This window comes from Geotrypetes seraphini, chromosome 8, assembly GCF_902459505.1.
Source record: "Geotrypetes seraphini chromosome 8, aGeoSer1.1, whole genome shotgun sequence".
NCBI lineage: Eukaryota > Metazoa > Chordata > Amphibia > Gymnophiona > Dermophiidae > Geotrypetes > Geotrypetes seraphini.
Genome location: NC_047091.1, coordinates 87,639,096 through 87,662,869, shown reverse-complemented (window position 1 = coordinate 87,662,869; position 23,774 = coordinate 87,639,096). Strand labels below are relative to the sequence as shown.

Here is a 23,774-nt window from a genome sequence, read left to right as displayed (position 1 = left end):
ATAAAAAAACTATATATATATATATATATATACATGTCCAATTTGAAAATGAACGTCTAAGTTGGACTTAGATGTCCTTTTCAAAAATGACCCTCCACATCTCATACATCGTTGTCAAATTAAGGGGCAGTACTATTAGCCTCATATGTCAGGGGGCTCCTATTTCAGTGTGGCCTTGTACCTGTTTTCCGACAGTTTAGCCTGCATGCATTTTAGCGATGGATTATCAAAATGGATTATCTCTGTCTTTAGTGAGGTTTCTAGCAGTCTCCGACAATGGCATGCAAATGTACTATTTAACATTGAAATGATCCCTCCGGTGGATTCTTAAATCCTACGAAGTGACGTCAAGAGGGAGAGCCGATGCTGATGTGACAGCCGCTTGGGAGGTTGCTGCTCGCGCCAGGAACGTTACAGAGGTATGGGGGAAGCGGCACGCGCACGGCAGGAGGGGGGGGGGAAGGAGCATGTGGAGGTGGGGGCGGGCGGAGAAGAAGGTGAGGGAGGGGCACTACCACCCTGGATGCTACGCCATTGCAGCCACCAGGTATCGCCCTTAATGATGACCTGGGGCTGTCAATGCTGCTTTCAGCAGCATCCTCTAGTTCAGTCAACCCAGGGTGCAGAAGACCTGACTCAGGCATTAAATTGGGTTTCTTCCACACCAGGCTGGCCTCTGATAGATTTTAGTTATGATTGTTTAATCTTTACTCCTTCCCAGAGGCTAGATACCATAGAAAGTTTTGTTATAATTGATTGCAAATTGACTTATCCCATAATAAGAGGGGCCACATTTATCCAGAACTGTTAAAAGGCATCATATCATGCAGCCTTTGGGAAATGTTATGGCTATAGGCCTTCCTCTATACAATGCCCATGCTTTTGTGTTCTCATTGACAGAGGACTGCTTCTGCTATTGCCTTTGGCAATATATTAGCAGGGCACCATAAGGGAAAATGAACACATACCAGGTGTATCAAGTGGTTGCTTTCAGAAAAACCCCGGGAAGAAAAATGGTTCCCCCTTCAGTTGGTCTTACCCAGGCAGCGAGAGCCATCCAGGCTGGTAACAAAACCACGAGGACATGTGCAGACATAGCTCCCAGCAGTGTTTGTGCACTGGCCTCCATCACACACTCCAGAAATTGTGCTACATTCATCGACATCTGAGGAGAGAAGAAGCAGATCAGCACATAATGGCCAAAAACAGTGTCTCCCCTCCCCCTCCCCATCCATCGTACAAGACCAACTCATAGAGGAATGATTATTAGGGACAGAGATAGGGCTACCATATTTATTCAAGCAAAAAAAGAGGACACGTGGCCCTGTCTCCAGCCCTTCCCCTTCCGCCCCTTCCCCACCCCTTCATGAACCTCGTCTCTTCTCCTTCAGTGAGCTCAGGGCCATGTCTGAAGGGCCTCTGAGCATGCGCAGATGAGACGTGATGACATCACATGCCCTCCAGACACAGCCCCAAGCTCCTAAACCTGGACAAACATCTGGGTTTTGAAAAAACACCTGACACCCAGATAGTCCTCTAATAAGAGGACATGTCTGGGTACATCCAGAAGTATGGTAACACTAGACAGAGTCTTTATGGGGCTGTGACTGGAAATTTTATGGAGCTTGGATGTGCTAGGTACCTTAAACTGAGGCCGCTGCCCCCTCCCCCCATAGCCCCATTTCCGTCTCAGCGCGTCATCTAGACCAGATAGAAAGCCATAAATACAGACATCATGGAAAGGACATTAGAAAGGGGTCTAGGATTTTACCTTCACATTTCTGGGTGGTCTCACTCTGCTTGTGACCAGCAGGGCATCTGCATTCGTAGGACCCCACGGTGTTGATGCAGTTACCCCCCTGACATAGGCCAGGTATGGCCTGGCATTCATCCACATCTAGAATGAGACAGAAAAGGAATTGGATGGTGGTAGTATTAGCAACTGGAACCAAACTATTCCAGAGATGAAGACAGCAAAGCTGCTGGATATATTTCTCTATTTCAGGAAAATTCCCTTTCCTAATGCTAATAATTGAAAATAAATTTAAAAATACAATACAGGATTATGTATAGTCCTAACCAGCTATCTGCCAGTAAATGTTCAGAGTCAGTATTTTCTATCAAGATTTAGATATTCAAAGATCAATGAAGAAAAAAAAGTAAAGGAGGACCAATCAAATTCCAGGGTAAAAAGGTTGCTTTTTATCGATCAGACGATACTGATTTGCATTTTGGTGCAGAGATGGCTGCCTCAGAAATCAAGTTTCAAGTTTTCAAGTTTATTTAAAATTTCTTATACTGCCCAATCAACCTTTTAGGCAGTGTACAAAGTCATAAAAACATACTTTGACTAAAATACATATTTAAGATGATAAAACAGCATTAAAAGTAACGATAATTAAAAAAAAAAAAAAAAAAACATTTAAAACAAAGACAAACGGGAACAAAAGGTAAAAGGGCAAGAACTACAGTAATCAAGTAGAAAGAAAACATATAGGGAACAAAACAAAAGGAAGGGTAGGTAAATATAAAATCAAGCTATGTTGCCCTGAATAGGACATTTAGGTCTTGAAGGCATCAAGAAAGAGGAATGTTTTTAACTTCATCTTAAAATTATTAAGAATTGATTCTTCCCGTAAATAGGATAGAATATTATTTCAAAGAGAGGGTGTGCTAACCGAGAAGATGGTGGACCTCATTGTATTTATATACTTCAGAGACGGGATAGAAAGGAGATTTTTAGCAGTCGATCTTAGAGTCTTAGAAGGATTATAGGGGATAAGATTATTAATGAATTTGGGTTGGTTATTTTGTTTAATTTTGAAAGTTAATAAAATAACTTTATAAGTGATTCTTTGTTCTACTGATAACCAATGAGCTTTATGTAAGAGGGGGGTGACATGGTCAAATTTTCTTGCATTAAATATAATCTTTACTGCAGTGTTCTGTATAATCTGGAGTCTTCTTATTTCTTTTTTAGTTATGCCTTTATAGAGGGCATTACAATAATCAATGCAGGAAATCACGAGAGAATGGATCAAGATGTTCAGAGAAGCAGGCTCTAACAATTTGGATATGGACCAGATCATACAACGTTGATAATCGAATTTGCTATTGAAAGTGACTCCGAGTAGTTTTACAAAGGGCACAACTTTAAGAGGTTGAGTTTTACATTTAAGAGGAGTCTGCAGAAAAAGTCCTTCCTTGTTGGGAAAAATCATTCATTTGGACTTTTCAATGTTCAAAGAAATCATATGTAAATCTAGCCAGGAATTTACTTTTTCCAACTTTTGGGTTATGAGCTTTATCAGCTCCACCCCCCCCCCCAAAAAAAAAAAAAAGTGCAACACAGCTGCATGCTTTTCTCTCTACTCCCAAACAACTCCCTGTAATCTTTGCCTGATTACAGGGGAGGCAGTGCATGCAAATAATTCTTATGAAAATCACTATGGATATCCTGAAAACCTGACTGACTAGGATGCCTCCAGGACTAGATATGAGAATCACTGCTTTAAACCACAGCTAAGCTTTCTGGGAATTACAATATTCTGCTCTCCTCAGCACAGAAAGCAAATCTGCAAAGCCCACTGTGCTTATAGAAACGAGAGCACAGAAGTCAAGAAACTGTATTAGACTCTGGAGGTGAAGATGCATTTTATCTGTAAACAGAGCTAAAGTGGGAGTCCTTGGGAGAACTCCCTAGAGACAGCTATACCCACTCCATACCTTGACAGGCTCCTGTGCGTATGTTAGGAATAAACCCACGGCGGCAAGGGTGAGGCTGGGCAGGACACATTTCACAGGGGTGCCCCCAGGCACGGCCAATGGTTGCACAGCACAGAGTTTTGGTGCAGACAATGCCACTCAGCTGGCCCTGGCACATCTGGTTGCTCACCTGAGTGAAGCAGGGGCCAGTACGATAATCTATGGGAGGAAACAGAAAGAAGATATTACAAAGAGGTGTGGGTGAAAGGTTGGAATTATGCATCATATCCTGGCATTGTCCCTACTACTAAACGGTTCATAGTCTAAAGCGCGCGAGGACAAAGGCGTGCCGACAACCGAGCGCAGACAACTGAGCGCAGGACTTCATCGCGCCGAAGAAAAACCATATTTTAAAGGGCTCCGACGGGGGGAACCCCCCCCCACTTTACTTAATAGAGATCGCGCTGGCGTTGTGGGGGGCTTGGGGGGTTGTAACCCCCCTCATTATACTGGAAACAACTTTTTCCCTGTTTTTTAGGGAAAAAGTTAAGTTTTCAGTATAATGTGGGGGGTTACACCCCCCCAACATGGCAGCGTGAGGCAGCGTGATCCCTATTAAGTAGAGTGGTGGGGGGGTTCCCCCCCACACCCCCCGTCAGAGCTCTTTAAAATATGGGTTTTCTTCGGCGCGATTAAGCACTGCGTTCAGTTGTCCGCGCTCGGTTGTTGGCACGCCTTTGTCCTCGCGCGCTTTTGACCCGTCACCCTACTAAACAGACAGCAGAACCCTCTTCCTAGTTTCAAGAGGTACAAGGCATACACAGAGAAGCCATAGCAGAGATAGAATACTTTATATACTTGAATATAAACCTAGATTTTTGGGCCAAAACAAATGGCAGTCTTGGTTTATATTGGAATCTTCCTCCTCTCAGACCTATTACAGGCCTCTCCCTGGACCTACCTTAAGCCCTGCTGGTCCAGTGGTGAGCCAGGGCAAGAGCAATCTTCCTATGTTCCTGCCTTGTGCAGTCTCACTACTCAAAATGGCTAATGCAAGTTCCCACAGTGGTTGCTATGTTTATTTATCACATTTTCATGAAGAGATTCACCCAAAGCAGTTACAATACTTTGACTAGTAATCAGGCACTCTTAAGTATTTTCCTTATCTGTTCCTGCATGCTTACAATCTAAGGGCTCCTTTTACAAAGCTGTGTTAGAGGCTTTATCACATGCAACTTTTTAACGCGCGCTAAACCTTGCGCTAGCCAAAAAACTACCACCTGCTAGTGTGGCCGGCAAATTAGCGCGCGTTAAATCGCTAATGCGGCTTCGTTAAAGGAGCCCTAACTGTGGTACTAGGGGTAATGGAGGGATTAAGTGACCTGCCCAGAGTCATAAGGAGCAGGCTGGAATTGAACTCACAACCTCAGGGTGCAGAGGCAGCAGCAGCTCTAACCACTAGGCCTTCTCACTTCCACAGCAACCTTACAAGACTAACATGAGTTCGGTTTATATTTGAGTCAACTTTTCTTACTTCTTTTTTTTTTTTTTTTTTTTTGAGATAAAGGTTACCTCGGTTTATAGTCGAATAGGTTTATATTCGAGTATATATGGTACATGGATAACAAAAGTGAGGTAGAGTTTTCTGCCCCAAAGAAATTACAGTCATGAGATAAGAAGCTAACAGCAGAGGCAAGGCCAGTGAATTTTCATGGTGCCAGTGCAGTGATGCCAAGCTACCAAGATACCTAGTTCCCAGCTAGAGATTTTGGGAAAATCATGGATTTTTCACCCCCCAAACCTGGTGCATTATGGAACTTGCAGCACTGATTTCAATGGGCAGGATCGGACACTACAAAGTAAATATAAGTTCAAAACCAGGACATGCCAGTACTGACAATAACAATATCTGGATTTCAGCTTCATAGATATTTAGATATGAAATATATTCAGAGCTGGCAATGTGTCTTGTTTCTATGGGTCTGATATTGAATAGCTGGTGCCAGTGTTTTACCTTATTTGTATATGTGACAGTGGCAGTTGTGTAAGTGGCTCTACAAGCAGCGACCATGTCACCATTTCTGCGCATAAGTTAAACCTGATTTTTTGCTGGTCTAATTTATGTAAAGAAGTTTTAAGGGGAGTGGCCAATTTTCATTACTCTCTGTAACCTTTTGGCCTCTCTCCGTTCACTCTTAAACCTGTCTCCCAGTGAGGCATAGCTTTTAAGGTTATAACCTAGTGGTTCCCAAACCTCTCCTGGGAGCCCTTCTGCACGTCAGGTTTTCATAGGAACATTCTAGAAGCAAAAAAGACCTACTACGCTCGTCTCCTACAACAAGCCCCTTCTAGATCTAAACAACTGTTCACCCTCACCAACCATCTCTTCACCAACGCCCAAAGGAATAATCAAACCAACCAAACAGAACTCGATAGCGAAACTCTCTCGGACTTCTTCCAGTCCAAAGTACAAAAAATCCGAGCTAACCTCGACGTCAACACCAAACCCAATCCCACTCAGCCCCAGCCAACTCTATATACCCCCCCTTCCACCACTCTCTCCCAATTTCATCCAACTACTCATGCGGAGGTCCTCGAAACCCTGAGAGAACTCAAACCCTCCAACACCATCCTCGACCCCTGCCCGTCCAGCCTCCTGCTATCTGCCGGAGACGCCACGGCAGAATCCATCCTCCCCATCATTAACACCTCTCTAACTACTGGAACTGTCCCCCTCAGCTGGAAATCAGCTATTATCAAGCCCACTCTCAAAAAACCCTCCCTTGATCCTAATGAACCTGGCAACTATCGCCCAGTCTCCAACCTCCCAATTGTCTCCAAACTCCTTGAACGAATTGTGCTCCACCGACTACACCCTTTCATTGAAGAACAAGCTGCCCTATCCCCAGCCCAATCCGGCTTCCGTAAAGGCCACAGCACGGAATCAGTACTCCTCGATATCATCGACGACAGCTGGTCAATACTCGACAAAGGCAATGACGCCCTACTAGTCCTACTTGACCTTAGCGCTGCCTTCGACACAGTTGACCACCATCTACTCACATCTAGACTCCACGACCTCGGAATCAGAGACACAGCCCTCCAATGGATCACCTCCTTCCTTCACCAAAGGACCCAAACCGTCCTACTAGGGACACATAAATCTAACCCTAAGCCTATCAAATATGGTGTTCCTCAAGGCGCCCTTCTATCCCCCCTCCTATTCAACCTCTACATCAAACCCGTCATCGATATAGCGCAAAAATATAAAATCAAAATCCACTCTTATGCAGATGACATCCAACTGCTCCTCCCCTTAGGCGAAAACCGGCCATCCCAAATTGCTAACCTCAAACTCTGCCTCACTGACATGAAAACTTGGATGTCAAACAACAAGCTTCAACTTAACGCCTCCAAAACCGAACTCCTATGGATCAGAAACAAAAACACCAAATACCTACGACCTACACTAACATGGGATTCCACTCTACTAACGGCAGCAGATCAAGTTCGCAGCCTGGGAGTAACCCTAGACGGACACCTTTCCCTATCTGCCCACATATCCCAAGTAGTCTCCACCTCCTTCTACTACCTTCGCCAACTGAAAAGGATCAAACCCTACATCTCCACACCAGACCTCGCCCAACTCCTATACGCATATGTCCTCTCCAGAATGGATTATTGTAACTCCCTATTTAATGGACTAACCAAAAATAATATCAAACGCCTCCAACGAGTCCAAAATGCAGCCATCCGCCTCCTACACAACCTCAACTACCACGATGCCATCTCCCCGGCACTCCATGCTGAACACTGGCTCCCAATCAGCCAACGCTGTACTTTCAAAGCCCTGGCAATTGCCCACAAGAGAATTTATTCCACCACCCCCTCCTACATAAAATCCAAGCTACCCATCTACAACCCCACTCGCACCCTCCGCTCAAAGTCAGAGATACGCCTTTGCACCCCCCCCCGGAAGATCCCTGCTCACAGAAACAGCCCACAAACGTTCCTACAGCCACTTCATTCCACACCTTTGGAACCAACTCCCCCCCCAACTTAGACAACAGAACTCATTATTAACTTTCAGGAAATCGGTAAAGACCCTCCTCTTCAACTAAAGATCTCCTCTGTCTTCTCCCCCCCTTACCCCTCCCTCCACTCTCCTATCTCCCCCCAAAACTCCAATATAACCCTCTCTTACTCTCTCCACCAACAAATTGTATCTAAACGCATATAACTTTCCTTAAACTAAACTACTGTTTTCCCCCTTCTCTCTTTCTGCTATACTCTCCCTGTACTTAATTCTCTCCAAATTCTATAAATCCAATGACTAAACCTGTTGTATTACTTATATGTCTATTTACTCTCCTCTGTGTATGTTCATATGTAGACCGTTCTGAGCTACTGGGAGGACGGGATAGAAATCCAAATAAATAAATAAATAAATAAATAAGAATTGCCATACTGGGACAGACCGAAAGTCTATCAAGCCCAGTAAGTATCCTGTTTCCAAAAATGGCCAATCCGGGTCACAAGTACCTGGCATGATCCCAAGAAGTAAAACAGATTTTATGCTGCTTTTCCTAGGAATAAGCAGTGGATTTCCCTAAGCCATCTCAATAATAGCCTATGGACTTCTCTTTTAGGAAATTATACAAACCTTTTTTTGAAACCCTATTATGCTGACTGATTTCACTACATTCTCCAGCAACAAATTCAAGAAATATTTTCTCTGTTTTGTTTTAAATCTACTACTTAGTAGCGTCATCGAATGCCACGTAGTTCTAGTATTCACCTCAGGAAAAGACTGAAAACATACTTATATGATAAATTCCTCTTTGCACAGTAACTCCGCCTACTCTTCAAGCCTGGCACCAGCAACTATCCTTGCCTTCTGCCCATTTGCATGCACGTTAATCCAGTGGCAAACCTATAACCATCTCCTCCCTGTAACTGTACAGTCTTCACTATGATATGGTATCTCCTCATCCTGTACTCTTTGGCAGTGGCGGAGTGAGGGTGAGAGGCGCCTGGGGCAGTGGCGCCCCTTCCCTGCCTCCCCCCCACCTCCACACACCTTCCCCACCCCGTAGTGCTACGCACGCGCTGCTTCTCTTCCTCAGTACCTCTGTAACATTCCTAGCGAGTAGCAACCCCCAAGCTGCTGTCGCACCAGCGTTGGCTCTTCCTCTGATGTCACTTCCTAAGCGCGGGTCCAGGAAGTGATGTCAGAGGAAGAGCGACACGGCGCAGCAGCAGCTTGGGGATTGCTACTCGCCAGGAACGTTACAGAGGTATGGGGAAAGGGAAGCGGTGCGAACGCGCGGCAGTAGGGCGCAGGGAAGGAGCGAGCAGTGGAAAGGAAGATGGGTGCCTGCATGCTCATCAATATAGCACTGGGGCAGACCACCCATCCTTTACTATGCCACTGCTATCTGTACAGCATCTTACAACAATGTAACCTTCCTCTAAAATGTAATGTAACTTCCCCCATGTCCTTGCAAGAGCCTCTTATCTTGTAAATTACCTTGAACCTGTACTGGATAAGTACGATTCAGAAATTCTAATTAGATTAGATATTTTTGGAATGAGTAAACAAGCGATTTACTTCTACCCTTTCCAATCCACTCAGTATTTTATAGACATCTGTCATATCTCCCCTGAGCCATCTCTTCTCCAAGCTGTAGAGCCCTAGCTGCTTTAGCCTTTCCTCATAAGGTAGTCCCATTACTTTTATCATTTTGCCACCCTTCTCTTTACCTTTTCTAATTCTGCTATATCTTTTTTGAGATAAGGCAACCAGAACTGCACACAGGTTTTGTGTGTTTTTCTTTTGGTTGTGTTTTTTTCAAAAATGGTTCAAAATGTAGATGCACAGTAGACAGATCCACAGAGCACATTTTTGAAAAAAAACAAGATAGACAAGACATCTTGCAGTTTTGAAAATAGACATGTTCGCTACTCAATTTTTGGTGCATCTTCTGCAAGATGTCTAAACTTAGATTTAGGCATCATATCAAAAATGCCCCTCTTGCTATTACGTATTCTGAGAATAGAAACCCTTTAAGATATCTACGAAATAAGCCATAGTTATCTATCCTTCTAATTCAACCTGATAACTGATTCCAGCGTTTAGCTGCAAGCTACTGAAAAGTAAGTGAAAAAATTGTTTTATAAATTACTTCTGGGGGGCTAGGATAGGAAAGATCCAAAAATTGTCTAGAAGATCTTATTCTATTACTGTCTATTAAAATCTGTGCATACAATCCCCACTTCCCCTTTCTTGCTCCCCTTTCCTATTTAATATTGTATCCCCTTCTTTAACCTATCTTCAACCCTCTTATCCCCCTCTACATTTCATTGTCTCCTCCATTTACTTATATTGTAAACCACTTAGACATTATGACAATAGGCAGTATACTCATATCAAGCTATTAATAAACTTGAAAATAACTAAGTCCTGCATATAATCTGGTGTTTCCCCCAAATAATATATATAAAAAATTAAAGTACACGTCTTAAAAATAGATCTAGCCTCTACTGGTTGCCAAAGCAATTCCATGCAATAAGGGTGTTAACTCTATCATATTTTGATTATGAAAAAATTAACTTCACTGCCATATTTTGTAGTAACTGAAGTCTAGTTCTAACTTTAACATATAAAAGATTACAATAATCCAATTGTGACAAGACCAAAGACTGAACCAAAAGCCTGAAATTATCCCAATGAAAACAATTTCTCACTTATGTATCACAACATGGCAGTGACAAGATCTGGAAAAAGATTATGTGGGGGCTGAAGGGGAGAAGATCATGCAGGATACAGTGGAGGGGAGGGGGAGGAAGTACTTCTCCCATATTAATTAGATCTCTCTCTTTCAGGCTGTGGCCAGCCCTGGCAGTGGGGCTAGGGTGCTAGAGCAGAAGAAAGTGATGTATTTCTGTTAAGAAACTAGTAAAACAGGCCTAAGACTGAATCTCTTCCCAGTAGACAAACATTTCTTTCTTTCTCCTGAAGAAAGTCTGGAAAACTGGAGCCTGAAGCCACAGGTGGAACTGATGTGGTCACGGTCTGGCAGAAGATCATAGGATCAGTCTGAGGGCAGCACAGGAACCACAGAAATATTCCAAACTTTTATATTCTTGGTTCTTTCATGACAGATACGAGGTCTGTCTCTTCTGAGCCAACCCAGCCCAAACAGTTTCTCTAGGTCATAGAAAACAGGCAGCAAAACAGGCTAGGTTTCAGTTCATATGAGCTGTTCTAAAGCTTTGGGGTTTGGGGTCTTGGGTTGGCAGATGACTTCACTTTCCCCCTGGACAACTTTGAAGAGTCCCTCTAGTTTTAGGACCTAGGATAGAGTTCCCAAAACAGTGGGTCGGGTTCCTAAATGGGGTCATAAAACCTGCTTTTGGGGTCTTGATCTAGGCTCTCTGTAAGTACATCATTATTCTGCACCTCCAGGGGGGTTACAGTTTTATTTTGGCTGTAATCCTGGGGTCACAGGCACATAAAAATTGGGAAGCACTAGGGCATTCATGAAGGATCAGGGATAAGGAAAACAGCCGTTAGTCATAGCACTTCTAACTAGTCACAGATGTGCATCACTTTAACATTTGAGTTCCTGCACTATCTTCCTTTAACCTGCATGCTTCCATAATGAAAGAGTGAGGCAACTAAAGGTAGGGTTACCGTATTTGAGAAGACAAAAAAAGAGGACACATGGCCCCACCCCTCTCCCAGACGGCTGCATACAGTCAGGGCCTTAGCAAGCTATAATTGTGCCCTGTGTGACTTGACCTCTATGGTACAGCCCCATCCTTTCTTGCATTGCCCCCACCCTCTCCCACATGATATATCAGACTTTCAGTTGTGAGTTTTGTACTTTATTCAAAATTAAAAATACAATTCTTTTTTTCTACCTTTGTTGTCTAGTCATCTAATTTTTCTAATCATGTTGGTGTACATTTGTCATTTTTCTCTTGCCTCCTGTCTTCTTCATCTCCTCCACTACTACATCCATCTCGAACATTGTTTTTTACTTTCTCAGCATTCTTCAATTTACTTTTCTCCCTCTCTTCATTCATTCATATTATATGGTTTTCAATGTCTGTCTGTTTTTTTTACTGTCTACCTACAGTACAACATTCTATCTTTTTTTCTCTCACACCACACCTCTCATTCCCCTTTCTTGTATTCTCCAATCTCTTACTAACTCTGTCCTCTGCTCCCTTCCATTCAACATGTCCTTCTCTATTTTCCCACTTCCATCCACTGTGTCACTCTTCTCTCTCTCCCTCAGATCTCTCTTCACTTCAAACCAGCATCTCCCCCATCTCTCCCCACCTTTCCATCCAGCATCTCTTTGCCTTTTCCATCCAGCATGTCCCCTTTTTCTCTCCTTATTCTTCCATTTAATGTGCCCCTCCCCATCCTTCCATCAAGCCTCTCTCCTTTCTCCCCATCCTTCCACCCAACATCTTCTCTCTGCCCCTTTTCTATCCAGTATGACACCTTTTCTCTCTTTACCTTTCTATTTAGCATGTCCCTTTCCCTCTCCCTCATCTTTTCATCCAGCGTCTCCCCTCTCTCCCCACCCTTCCATTCAGGGTCTCATTTTTCTTTCCCATCCTTCTATTTAGCATTTCCTCCTCTCTCTCCCCCATCCTTACATCCAGCATCTTCCCTGTCCCACTTTTCTATCCAGGGTCCCTTTTTTCTCTCCCATCCTTCCATTTAGCATGACCGCCCTATCTCTCCCCTCATCATTCTGTAACCAGTCAAAAAAATAAATTTTAAACCCATCAGGAGTCTGGCTGTGTGGGCTGGAGGCTTTCCTGCAGTCCTGCCATGGCCTGTGGATAGGTGTGGTGTGGCTGCTCTGGGCTGGTGAGACCGCGGTAGTAGGAGGCATGTAGATAAGCTGATCTCTCTCCCAGTGGCCACGGTGCTGGTTGATTCTGTGTGCCAGCCGCTGGGGAAAGGGAGGAGAGGTGCACTCATTCTGGCGCATGCACGGCAATGAGGAGCAGAGCCAGAGAGGAGTTCTAGTATGCCAAAGATTAGGATGGGGCCAGAAAGAGCAGAGGGGGTTCCTGGACCACCGCCGACAGCAGCAGAAATGTGAATGGACCCCAGCTGGATGAAGCTGGTGTCCGGAAGACTGTTGGGTCATGGCTGGGGTGGGATCCTGATGGGCGAGCTGACGCAGGTGGAGGCACTGACTGGTCGCCTGGAGTGGTGGAGGTCCTGTAGAACCCTGGTGAGAGGCAGGCCAGGATCCAAGAGTAGGGTTACCAGATGTCCGGGTTTCACTGGACAAAAATAGTAAAATAAAGCTACAGAGCCCTAAAAAAAAAAAAAAAAAAAAAAGGACACGTCCAGGGAAATCCAGACATATGGTAACCCTAACTAAAGGGAAAGAGAGACACACAGATGGAGGATAAGGAAAAAGGACAGAGATAAGGGAGAGAAAGAAAGAGCAAGTCATTAATCCTGTGTTTACACACTCAATTCATACGAAAGTATTCTGAGGCTTAAGGGAGAGTCACACTGACTGCTCAGAACTATTGAATCCTCCACTGTTTAACAACGAATGTGGGGAAAGCTCCTTACTAACTGGAGTTACTGTACCTGACTTTAGGTTACTCAGCAGCCTGAGAGGGAGAGAAGAAAGAGCAGGATGGCTGAGCTTTAGTCCCTTTAATCATAGCCACAAGTGATCATGAGAGAGCCCTCCCCAATAAAATGGATGCACCCGATTCTTCACCATAGACTGGCTGGCTCCACTGTAGACTGAACACACCCTCCATCCTTCGCTATAGACTGGAAAGTAAATGTTCAGCTGTGTGTCAATGTATAATTTGAAATGCCTAACTTAGATGGCTTCAAATTACACACATATTCAGCAGCACTGTATTAGAGATTGCTATCCATCTAGATTATGGTTACCAGATGTCCAGGAAAACCCGGACATGTCCTCTTTTTAGAGGACTGTCCGGGTGCTCGAAGGGATATAAAAAACCCAGCAGTTTGTCCAGGTTTTGGAAGTCCCTGATCTCAGGGCTGCATCTGGAGGGGATGCCAACGTGATGATGTCTTACGCATGTGCGCTCCAGAGGGGTGGGATGGGAGCGGAATGGGGTAGAGCTGGAGGCGGAATGGACGCAACCTGGTGTGGCAGGCCCTTGCAGCAAAAGAAGAGGTGGCAGCAGCTCTGATCTCCAGCATGACACCACCTTCGCTCAGGAGAGCAATACGCTTGGTGATCTGAGCACCCGCAAAATCCACCTTCGGTTGGGCAAAGAACTGCTGGAATTCAGGCACTATGGGATAAATTTAAGCCATTGCCTTAGCAACCCGCAGTGATCCCTCTGGGGTCTCCCTGTGATCAGAGCAGTAACATCCAGATGAGCCAGAAAGAAGGAAGTCTGGTCATTAATGCCACTCATGACCATATATTTGGAAGTGGAGGGCTGCGTTTCCAGCTTCGACTCCGACACAGAATCAGAAATAAAGTGGTGGACAGAGACTGACCTGAAAAGGCAATGAGCACAATGATAATTCCCTTACTCAAGAGTCAGGGAATGCTCATGGCTGTCGGGCCCAAACAAGGAACCGGAGTCATACAGAATCCTGGGGCAAAAATGGCATGAAGTCTGACACACCATCACAGCCGTCGGGATCTCAAAGGTCACTGGAGCTAGGGGCCAGCTTGCTTACCCGAGAAGCAGACACCGGAGAAAACGCTTCCTGGATCGAAGGCTGCATGGCTGCAGGCTGTGTCCCATCCTGGATATGTCAGCCTTTGGATGGTAGGGTTACCATATGGCTCCAGAAAAAGGAGGACGGATTGAGACATCCAGGTTTTACTCCCATTGCTTTCAATCTGTCCTCCTTTTTATGGAACCATATGGTAACCCTACCATCCGAAGGCTTGCCCTGCAGAGCTGCAGACTGGCATAGAAGGTCTGCTTCCTTTCCCAGGCAGAAAATCTCCAAGAATGGGGTCTCAGTGCACCAAAACCTCAGAAAAACAAACTTGAAACGCAAGAAAGCAAAAAAAAAAAAAAACCCCCAAAAACTAAGCAGAACAGATCAGAAGCCATCTGCACAGTTTGCTTAAATAGAAAAAACTGAGGTGTGGACTGGGGCTCTGCCTCTATAGGGGAGGCAGTTTTCAGGAAGGGATAAATCACCTTACATACAGAATCCAGAGTAGATGTAACTGAATTTTGTATATTACCTTGAAAAAGTGGACTAACATGACCACCACACCATTTCACTCAAAGCTGCCAGATCTACAAATTGAACTTCATTGACTAACACACATCATCTGTTTATTAACTACTAGAGCATTGTGGTCCAAAATCAAGATATAGTGACTTGCTTGACTCATTTGTCCTCATTCACCAGGAGTCCAATCCCTCCACTGAAGGACCCAGGATTACTATCCACACAAATAATGGAGAACTGAAAGAATAGCTGCCAAAAATTGCAGTAGCACTTGGATCCAGGTGCTTCCTGACATCAGAATTCACCTGCTCCTTGAGTTTTACAGTGTAATTGACCAAAGAAGATAACTTGTGACACCAGAAAACAACTGTGCTAAGAGAACTGCAGCATGATAGGCCAACGTAGATGCTTTGTGACATCATAGTGAACTTGTGCTCAGGTTTTGGAACACCCATGTTCTCTCCTTAGAGGCTGTCCAAGGCTGGGTATCCCTATGCATTGAGTAAATTACCTGAATTTGTCTGCCACACCCCTTCCCTTGTTTAAAAGCAGACTGAAAACCCACCTTGTTGATACAGCCTTCAATCCATAACCCTACTCCTTACTTCCCACCAACCTAGCCAGCGGATTAACCGCTCCCCTTAACTATATCCTTGGCATCCTATTTGTCTGTTTAGATTGTAAACTCTGAGAAGGGACTGTCTTCTTCATGAGTCTATATCAAGTTCATTTTATGAATGGACTTGAATTCCTGCAGGTTTCAATCATGCCTCTGATGTAGCAGTGAATGTGCATTCACTTCAGATTCCCTGCTGTGGCTGCTGTTCACATTAGGAGGAGACTGGAGAGTAAATTGCATGATAATGCTAGGGTATCTAATGCTACCAGGAATATAATTTTATGCCTGGATTAATTACACTGGGTGTAGCTAGTTTGGGATTATATGCATGTCAGTGACATTCTGGAACCAAATCATGTCTTAAATAGACACTGATAAGTATGAACAGAGCAGGATGTGAAATCACATAGGGCTAGATTCACTAAGCAAACTGATCGGTTTGTGACCCCTTTTCCCTCCGACCCGATTCTCTAACCTGTGTACTGATTCGATTCCGATCCTTGCATGCAAATGAGGGAAACGGCATGCAAAGTAGGCAGGGACGCGATTCACAAAAAAAAAAAAAAAAAAAAGAGGGATACCGACTGGGCTGACCGATCCAAAATAAGCGATTGCTGAGGACCAGTCGCTCAGGTCCTTTCCGACTGCCTTGCCTTCTGCTGCCCTGCTTCTCTGCTCTCAGTCCTAATCTCCTGCCTGCCCCGATCTCCTGCTCTCACCTCCGATCTCCTGGGTGGGGGAAGGAGAACAGAGATAAATGATTTCTACGTGCATCTATCCTAGGCAGAAGACCTGATCCGCTTAGTGATGGGCCGGCCCAGCCCTAGAGAAAGGCAAAATGGACTGACCAAGTTTTAGATCCATATTCAGGAACAGTGGAATAATTTAAGTTATGTTTAGCACACCCATTTTGAAATATTAGCACCTATTGTAAAGGAGAAGAACCGGGGAAGGGTGATGTCTTGAGCAGCAGCTTCTGGAAGTGAGGAGAGGAGTAGGAACGAACAGCTGAAGTTTACCTAGGATATCATATACCCATGAGACAACCCTGCCTTTTCATCGACTGCTTTTACCTGAAGTAGGCAACATTAAGCCTATCTCAACCAACTACAACCACAAGCGAAATGTATATAATGATAGACGAAGGCCAGAAGAAAGGCAACGACTGATACGATCACCAAACAGCACAACATGGAGAGGACCCAGGCCGACCACTTTTACTCACTGGATCTACCGGCTCGCCAGAACCCATTACAGCCCCAATCTCCTGCTCTCGCCCCAACTCTCCTACCCTTACCCGCAGTGCAAGCCTGAAGTTTTAACCCGCAGGCTTAAAGCGGGTTAAAACCACGGACTTGCAAAAAAAAAAAAAAAAAAAAAAGGTTTCCTGCTGAGAGCATGCGCAGATCATCTATAGGCAAGGAAAATGGTCTGTACATGCTCAAGGATCACTCTCTAGCGATCCGTGCGGTCGGTGGGGGGAGTGCCAACGATCGCCCCCATTTGCATGCAGGCCTTTGGTGAATTTGTCGGCCTGCATGCAAACGGACATGAATCAGACACGGATTGAGTGAATCTAGCCCATAGTGATATACACTAGTGCTACAAATCTCTTTAACTCTACTGTCTTCTCATTCAGGGAGACTAAAAAATATCTAATTGTCTGTCTTATGAAGTTTTCATGCACTATAAGAGATGTGGGTAGAGCTATTGAAGGAGTGGCCAAGATGGCTGCCTGAAGTGAGCCATGAGAGTGCCTCACTCTGTATTTCCCTGAGGAAATATGGGAAAGCCAGAGACATCATTTATTAAAGAAGAAAAATTATTGAGTAAATTTAAAGGACTGTTAAAATGCTGGTTGTACAAGGATGCTTTTGAGACCTAATATTGGAATCCTTACTGATCCCATTTGATGCTTAAACTCATTAATCCTCTTTCTTAGGCTCTAAGAATTTTGAAAAAAAAAAAAGTTCTTAAATTTTTACTATACTTTTATAATTACTTTTAAACTTTCTTACTCTCCATTTGTATTTTCCTCATATGTATTCTTTACTATACTTATTGTAGTTCTCCCTACTTCCCTTATGTATTGGTACGTCAGATCCGTTTGTGTTGGTTGTAGTTAATAATTAAGACCCTGATTTTAATTGTAAATTGCTTTGAATTAATGATATTGGGATACATCAAAATTTGAATAAAACTTGAAACTTGAAACATGGTGGGGAAGAAGATTAAGAAGAGGATGCGCACTGTAAAGACGCTAGAGCAAGCTTGATCTCTTTTCAAGGATACGGTCACCGAGGCCAAAATCTATATATACCGCGTATCAACAAGGCATCAAAAAGGAAAAAGAATAAAGAACCGGCGTGGATCACTGTAGAAGGAGGCCTGTATATTACACCAATGTAAATATATTTACCATTCCCTCTTTCCAAATTGATCCACAGTGCCACTTCCTTGCCCTTCAGATCCTGCAATTGTGTGGCTTTAATATGATCTGTAACATATAATGCTACTCCTCCTCCTTGTCTTCCTGCCCTGTCTTTCCTGATTATGGCCTGGTATAACTACATCCCAGTCATGGTTCTCCGTGAACCACGTCTCCATGATCACCACTATATCCAATCCATCTTCTTCCATCATAGCTTCATCTAGATCTAGAATCTTGTTTCCTAAACTTCGAGCATTGGTATATACTGCTTTCCTGACATTGTCCCCCTTTCAATCTGTGTAAAGGTATTCAGTGATTTACTTATCTGAGGGCTTATACTCCTCTGGGGACTTCTAGTTTAAAGCCCGCTTCAGTAGATTAACCAGCCTGCTGCCAAAAACACTTCTTCCTTTTTTTGATAGATGTATACCATCCCTGCTTAGCACTCCTTGGAAAACTATCCCATGGTCCAGGAAGCCAAAACACTCTCAACACCATCCACTTAGCCACGCATTCATCTCCAGGATGCGTGCTTCTCTGACCTGGCCCTTACCCTCGAACAGGGAGGATGGATGAGAATACCACCTGCACACCTGACTGCTACACCTACTCTCCCAGAGTCACAAAGTCACTTTTGATATTTTTGTAGGGGTACCTGGCAGTATCATTAGTGCTAACCTGGATGAGCAGCATCGGATAATAGTCATCAAGCTTGATGAGTCTTGACAATCTTTCCATAACATCTTGGATTTTGGCACCAGGTAGATAGCATACCTCCCGGGACATCATGTCTGTTCTGTAGATGGATGCTTCTGAAGTTGCAGCCATGGGAGACACCAGCATCATGTGCCTCTTTCACCTGCATTGGTGCTTGCTGTTGCAGCAAACCCTGTCACAAGTAGGCGTGACACTTGGAGAGGACAGCTCTCAGCAGAACGCTTGATTCACCACAATCGGTTGAGTTCACCGATTCAGTGGCTGGTGAATTTTGAAGCTAATACACCTAATTCTGGACCCTATGGAGGGGATTTCCCTTTGCCTCAAGACCTGAGAATTGATATGAATCTAAGTCTTTGAACACTTTTGCACCATTGGAAAGACCTGCAAATATCTCCTTTGATTCGGTGTGGGATACTCTGACTGCTGTGCATGCTGCAATTGCTTCTTTGACGAATGTGGTAACCTTTATCTCGAATACATCAAATACAGATGATATAGTTAAGAAAATACAGATGCAACTTCAGAAAGTTGGGACAGAGACACGTGAGTTACAAAACAGTGCAATCTGCCCTGATGAACAATAAAATAATTATTAACAGACATACTGAAAACTTGAAAATACTCATTCAGATACCTGTATTTGCACTTCCTGACTTTTCCTAAACATCCAGTTTATTCTTCAACTCTTATTTATGAAACATCTGAAGGAAGGGCTATTGAAACCTAAAGAAGTTATTCTCCCGATCTCTAAAACATATTATATTTCCTAGACATCTAAATCTCCGATGCAGCAAGAATTTAATCAAGGAGCTGCCCAAGTTTTGAATTTGGAAGGGATATCCCATGACAATTTAGATATAACTGATTTTCTGGGAAAAAATCTGAATCTGAAGTTGTGACGCACTCTGCTAGTGACTTTCGTGCTTCTACAAGCCCAGCAGAGAATGTGGCACAGTGGTTAAAGCTACAGCCTCAGCACCCTGAGGTTGTGGGCTCAAACCCATACTACTCCTTGTGATCCTGGGCAAGTCACTTAATCCCCCCAAGTGACCCAGGTACATTAGATAGATTGTGAGCCCACAGGGACAGACAGGGAAAAATGCTTGAGTACCTGAATAAATTCATGTAATCCAGGGGTGTCCAACCTGCGGCCCAAGGGCCGCATGCGGCCCCGTGAAGTATTTTGTGTGGCCCAGTCGAGGGCGATGCAGTGTTTTCCTCTGCTGCCCTCGGGTGTTTACCGTCTTGCTGGCTCCCTCCTCTGTCTTGCTGCAATGTTTGCGCGTTTGTGCGGCCCCAGAAACATTTTTTTCGGCCAATGCGGCCCAGGGAAACCAAAAGGTTGGACACCCCTGATGTAAACAGTTCCAAGCTCCCTTGGGAGAACAGTATAGAAAATTAAATAAATGATGAAACCTATTTTTTTTCTTTTGCCACAGGCAAAAAGCTCTTTTTGGGACAAAAAATTTAGACATATCCTGATTTAACAAAAGCTACACAAGAGCACAGGAAAAAAATAATAGTTTGAGGTAACAGGTGTTGGCCCTTTGGTACAAATTCTTGTTACAGTTTCCTTGTAAATGCTGTGTGATATATTCCTCTTTTAAATATGTATTTTTTGACCCCGAGCAATTGAAATTTTTCATAGACACACATGGGGCCTTTTTATTAAAGGCTCACTAATCAATTTAGCGCATGCTAAAGATTAGCGCGCACTAAATGCCAAGGCATCCATTATATTCTATGGGCGCCTTAGCATTTAGGGTGCCTTTTACTAAGGTGCGCTAGCGGTTTTAGCACACGCTACAATGCTGCATGTGCTAGACGCTAACGCCGCCATAGAGCTTGCGTCAGCATTTTTCATTTAGCGCGGGGTTTCCTCGTGCTAATCTTCAGCGCGCGCTAAATACGCTAGCGCACCTTAGTAATAGGAGCCCTTAGTGTGTGCTAATCTTTAACGTGCGCTAAATTGTTTATCGCCCTTTAATAAAAGAACTCCCTAAGAGATTAGAGCTGCCTATTAGGGGCATAATCAAAACACAAAAACATCTCAAAAAACTGCCTAAGTCATCACTTGGACGTTTTGCTCACAAAAACATCCAAGTGATGATTTTTGAAACTAGAAATCTGGGTATCTTGTGGTTCGTTCATCCTCCAGAATGTCTAAATCTAAAAGGGGCATGTAAGAGGCATATTATGGGTGTTTTGGGCGAGTTTTGGGGTGGGTTAGACTTGGACGTTTTGCAGTAATAATCAAACCTTTAGCAAGACATCCTAGAATGGAACTTAGATGTTTTTACATAGACCTGTTTTAGAAGTACACTTCTCCCTCCGTATTTGCGGTTTCAGAATTTGCAGTTTTGATTATTCACGGTTTTTAGCTTGCTGGCTCCTCCCTCCCAAATTACATCAGCTTGCATAGAGAAATTGCTGATGCCAAGCATTTACAGAGAAAAATCGTTGATTCCTAGTACTTTCTTCACCGTGTTTTGCCTCTCCTTCAGGAACAGACCAGGTCTCCCATCATGTTGTTCATGGTTTCACTATATTCACGATGGTTTTTAATAGAAAACAGCGAATAATATATGAAAAAGTTATTCACGGTTTTTCTGTATTTGCGATTCTGTTAATCCCCTATCACAGCAAATACGGAGGGAGAAGTGTATCTAAGTGCCATCCTATTGACACCCTATTGAAAATGCCCCTTTAGGGGATTACTTTTTTCTTCACCCTGTATATAGTACTACTTTTTTCTTTGTGAATTATTTTTCCTGTTTGCATTATTGTTTTTTTTCTGAAAATGCTTTTCTATCTCAAGTTGAATGCTTAGAAATGTTTAAAATGTTTAAAATACAATATGAAATATATTTTTTTTTTAAAAGAGATGTGGGTAGGGCTGTCAATTGGCTTCATATTTTTTTTCAGGACACGTTTGATCCTGCTTTAGTTTTACCTCATTGCCTGCAGGGGCTTCCAGTTCTGATTTCTGTATCGCAGGAGTAGGCAATCACAGTCCTCAAGGGCCACAATCCAATCTGGTGTTCAAGATTTCCTTAGTAAATATGCATGTTCTGCTTCCATTGTATGCAAATAGACTTCATACATATTCATTGTGGAATTCTTGAGGACCATAGCTGCTCACCCCTGCCCTATCATGTTTCCTCAGAAAAGAAAAACTACAAATTCATGAGGGAGTAGGATCCATCTATCCTGAACAAAATAGAGCCCACTGAAAGCATGGACATCCTCTTCCCAACACTGTAACAGACCCTACTCTGCTCCATTATTAGTGCTTCAAGGGAAGGGGAGGGGGGGGGAGACAGACAGAGGGGCAAGAGATGGAACTCTGTGATGCAAGATCTTCCTTCTCACTTCTTGTGACCACTCCCCCCTTCATCCCTTTGAAAGGAAAGTTATTCAGGCAGCAGCCTTCTTCCCGCACAATGCATCCACTGTTTTCCTTTCCCAAAGTTTAATTTGCAAGAGCTTGGCTAACTGCTTCCATATGGATGGGAATGAGAGGGGCAAATCCCCAGAGAGCTCTTTGAGCCAAACACGATGTGGGAGCCAGAGCTGCCCGGTGCTCTGCTGAGACTCATTTCATTCATTCCAGACACGTGCACTGGGAGGCCAAGAACAATGATGGCTAATGTATCCCAGCGTCACTAGCTCCAGCTAAACGCCATATCAAAATTCCAGGCCAGCACTAGGATTCTGAAACATGAAACCCCATCACATATTTCACATGAAAAGATGAAAAAAAGACCCCAAGAGTTGTGATTCATCTGCAACTATCATATTATTGTGCAAAGATTTGGATTTACATATCAGCCCAGTGGTCTTCACTAATTTTTAAGTGCGAGCCATTTTGGGTCCAAAAGGGCTGAAAGGAGAGCTGACAAATATTGTCCTTCTTGGGGTCATTGCTACCAGAACACATGGTCTTGGTCACACAATAACCTTATGCAAATACAGGACCACAAACTAAAAGTACTAATATACACAGTTGAAACCCATGATGCCAGACCTGGCATGCAGTACGCCACGAGAGAAAAGGAGAGAAATGCATTTCTTCCTGAACAGTGCAAAATATAGACAGCAGATGTAAATTCTCAAAACTGACAGATTTCAATCACTGAATTGAAAATAAAATCATTTTCCCTACTTTTGTTGTCTGGTGATTTTATTTTTCTATTCATCTTTCAAGTCTCTGGTTGTACTTCCTTCTGTCTGTGCTCTTAACTATGTTTCCACTGGGGCCTTCTTATTCATTTGCTATTTTTCTCTCCTTCACTTTCTGCCCTACATCCATCTTTGTCATTAACTTTTAACATTCAACTTTCTTCCATTTTTCTGCTTCCTTCTCAATCTGCCTACTTTTCCATGTCTTCCCCTCCTCGCCATCCATATACACCAGTGGTCTCAAACTCAAACCCTTTGCAGGGCCACATTTTGGATTTGTAGGTACTTTGAGGGCCTCAGAAAAAATAGTTAATGTCTTATTAAAGAAATGACAATTTTGCATAACATAACATAACTTTATTCTTCTATACCGCCATAATCAAACAATTTCTAGGCGGTTTACACAAAAGAAGGCAGAACAATCGGCAAAATACAATACAAATAATTAAAATACAGCAAGATTCTTAAATATGTTATTAACAGTAATATCCACATTTAAGAAATGAATTTATCAAACAACGCTGACTTAATTACTTTTCAAAATGCACCATACGACAGCATAACTCCACCAATACAATTACCCCACAAGGACTGCTGCTTACTTGCTTGAAATGCAAGAGTCCTATCCAAAAAAGTAAAACTCTTTATAGTTTATAAATCTTTCCTTTTGGCTGAGTTGTAATAATAATATTGTAATTTATAGCTAGAGACATATGATCATCAAGGAAGATAAACAAATCGCAGACAAACTAAATTCTTTCTTTGTGTCCGTCTTTACGAAGGAGGACACCTCAACAATACCTGAAGCGGAGAAAGTGTTTGCAGGAGAAATAGAAGACAGCCTCACCACAGTTGAAGTGGACTTAGACCAGATATAC

At 43.4% G+C, this 23,774-nt stretch overlaps 1 protein-coding gene across 3 annotated transcripts in view; it reads right to left on the bottom strand.

Annotated features, from left to right (window-relative positions):
- FBN3 (fibrillin 3) overlaps window positions 1-23,774 on the bottom strand; it is a 518,221-nt gene that overhangs the window by 194,671 nt on the left and 299,776 nt on the right. For all 3 annotated transcript variants that reach the window (XM_033955282.1, XM_033955284.1, XM_033955283.1), the window contains 3 exons: window positions 3,727-3,924; window positions 1,772-1,897; window positions 1,040-1,165 (listed from right to left, as the gene is read on the bottom strand). In XM_033955282.1, the coding sequence (XP_033811173.1) occupies window positions 1,040-1,165; window positions 1,772-1,897; window positions 3,727-3,924 (450 nt within the window). The remainder of the gene's footprint in view (window positions 1-1,039; window positions 1,166-1,771; window positions 1,898-3,726; window positions 3,925-23,774) is intronic.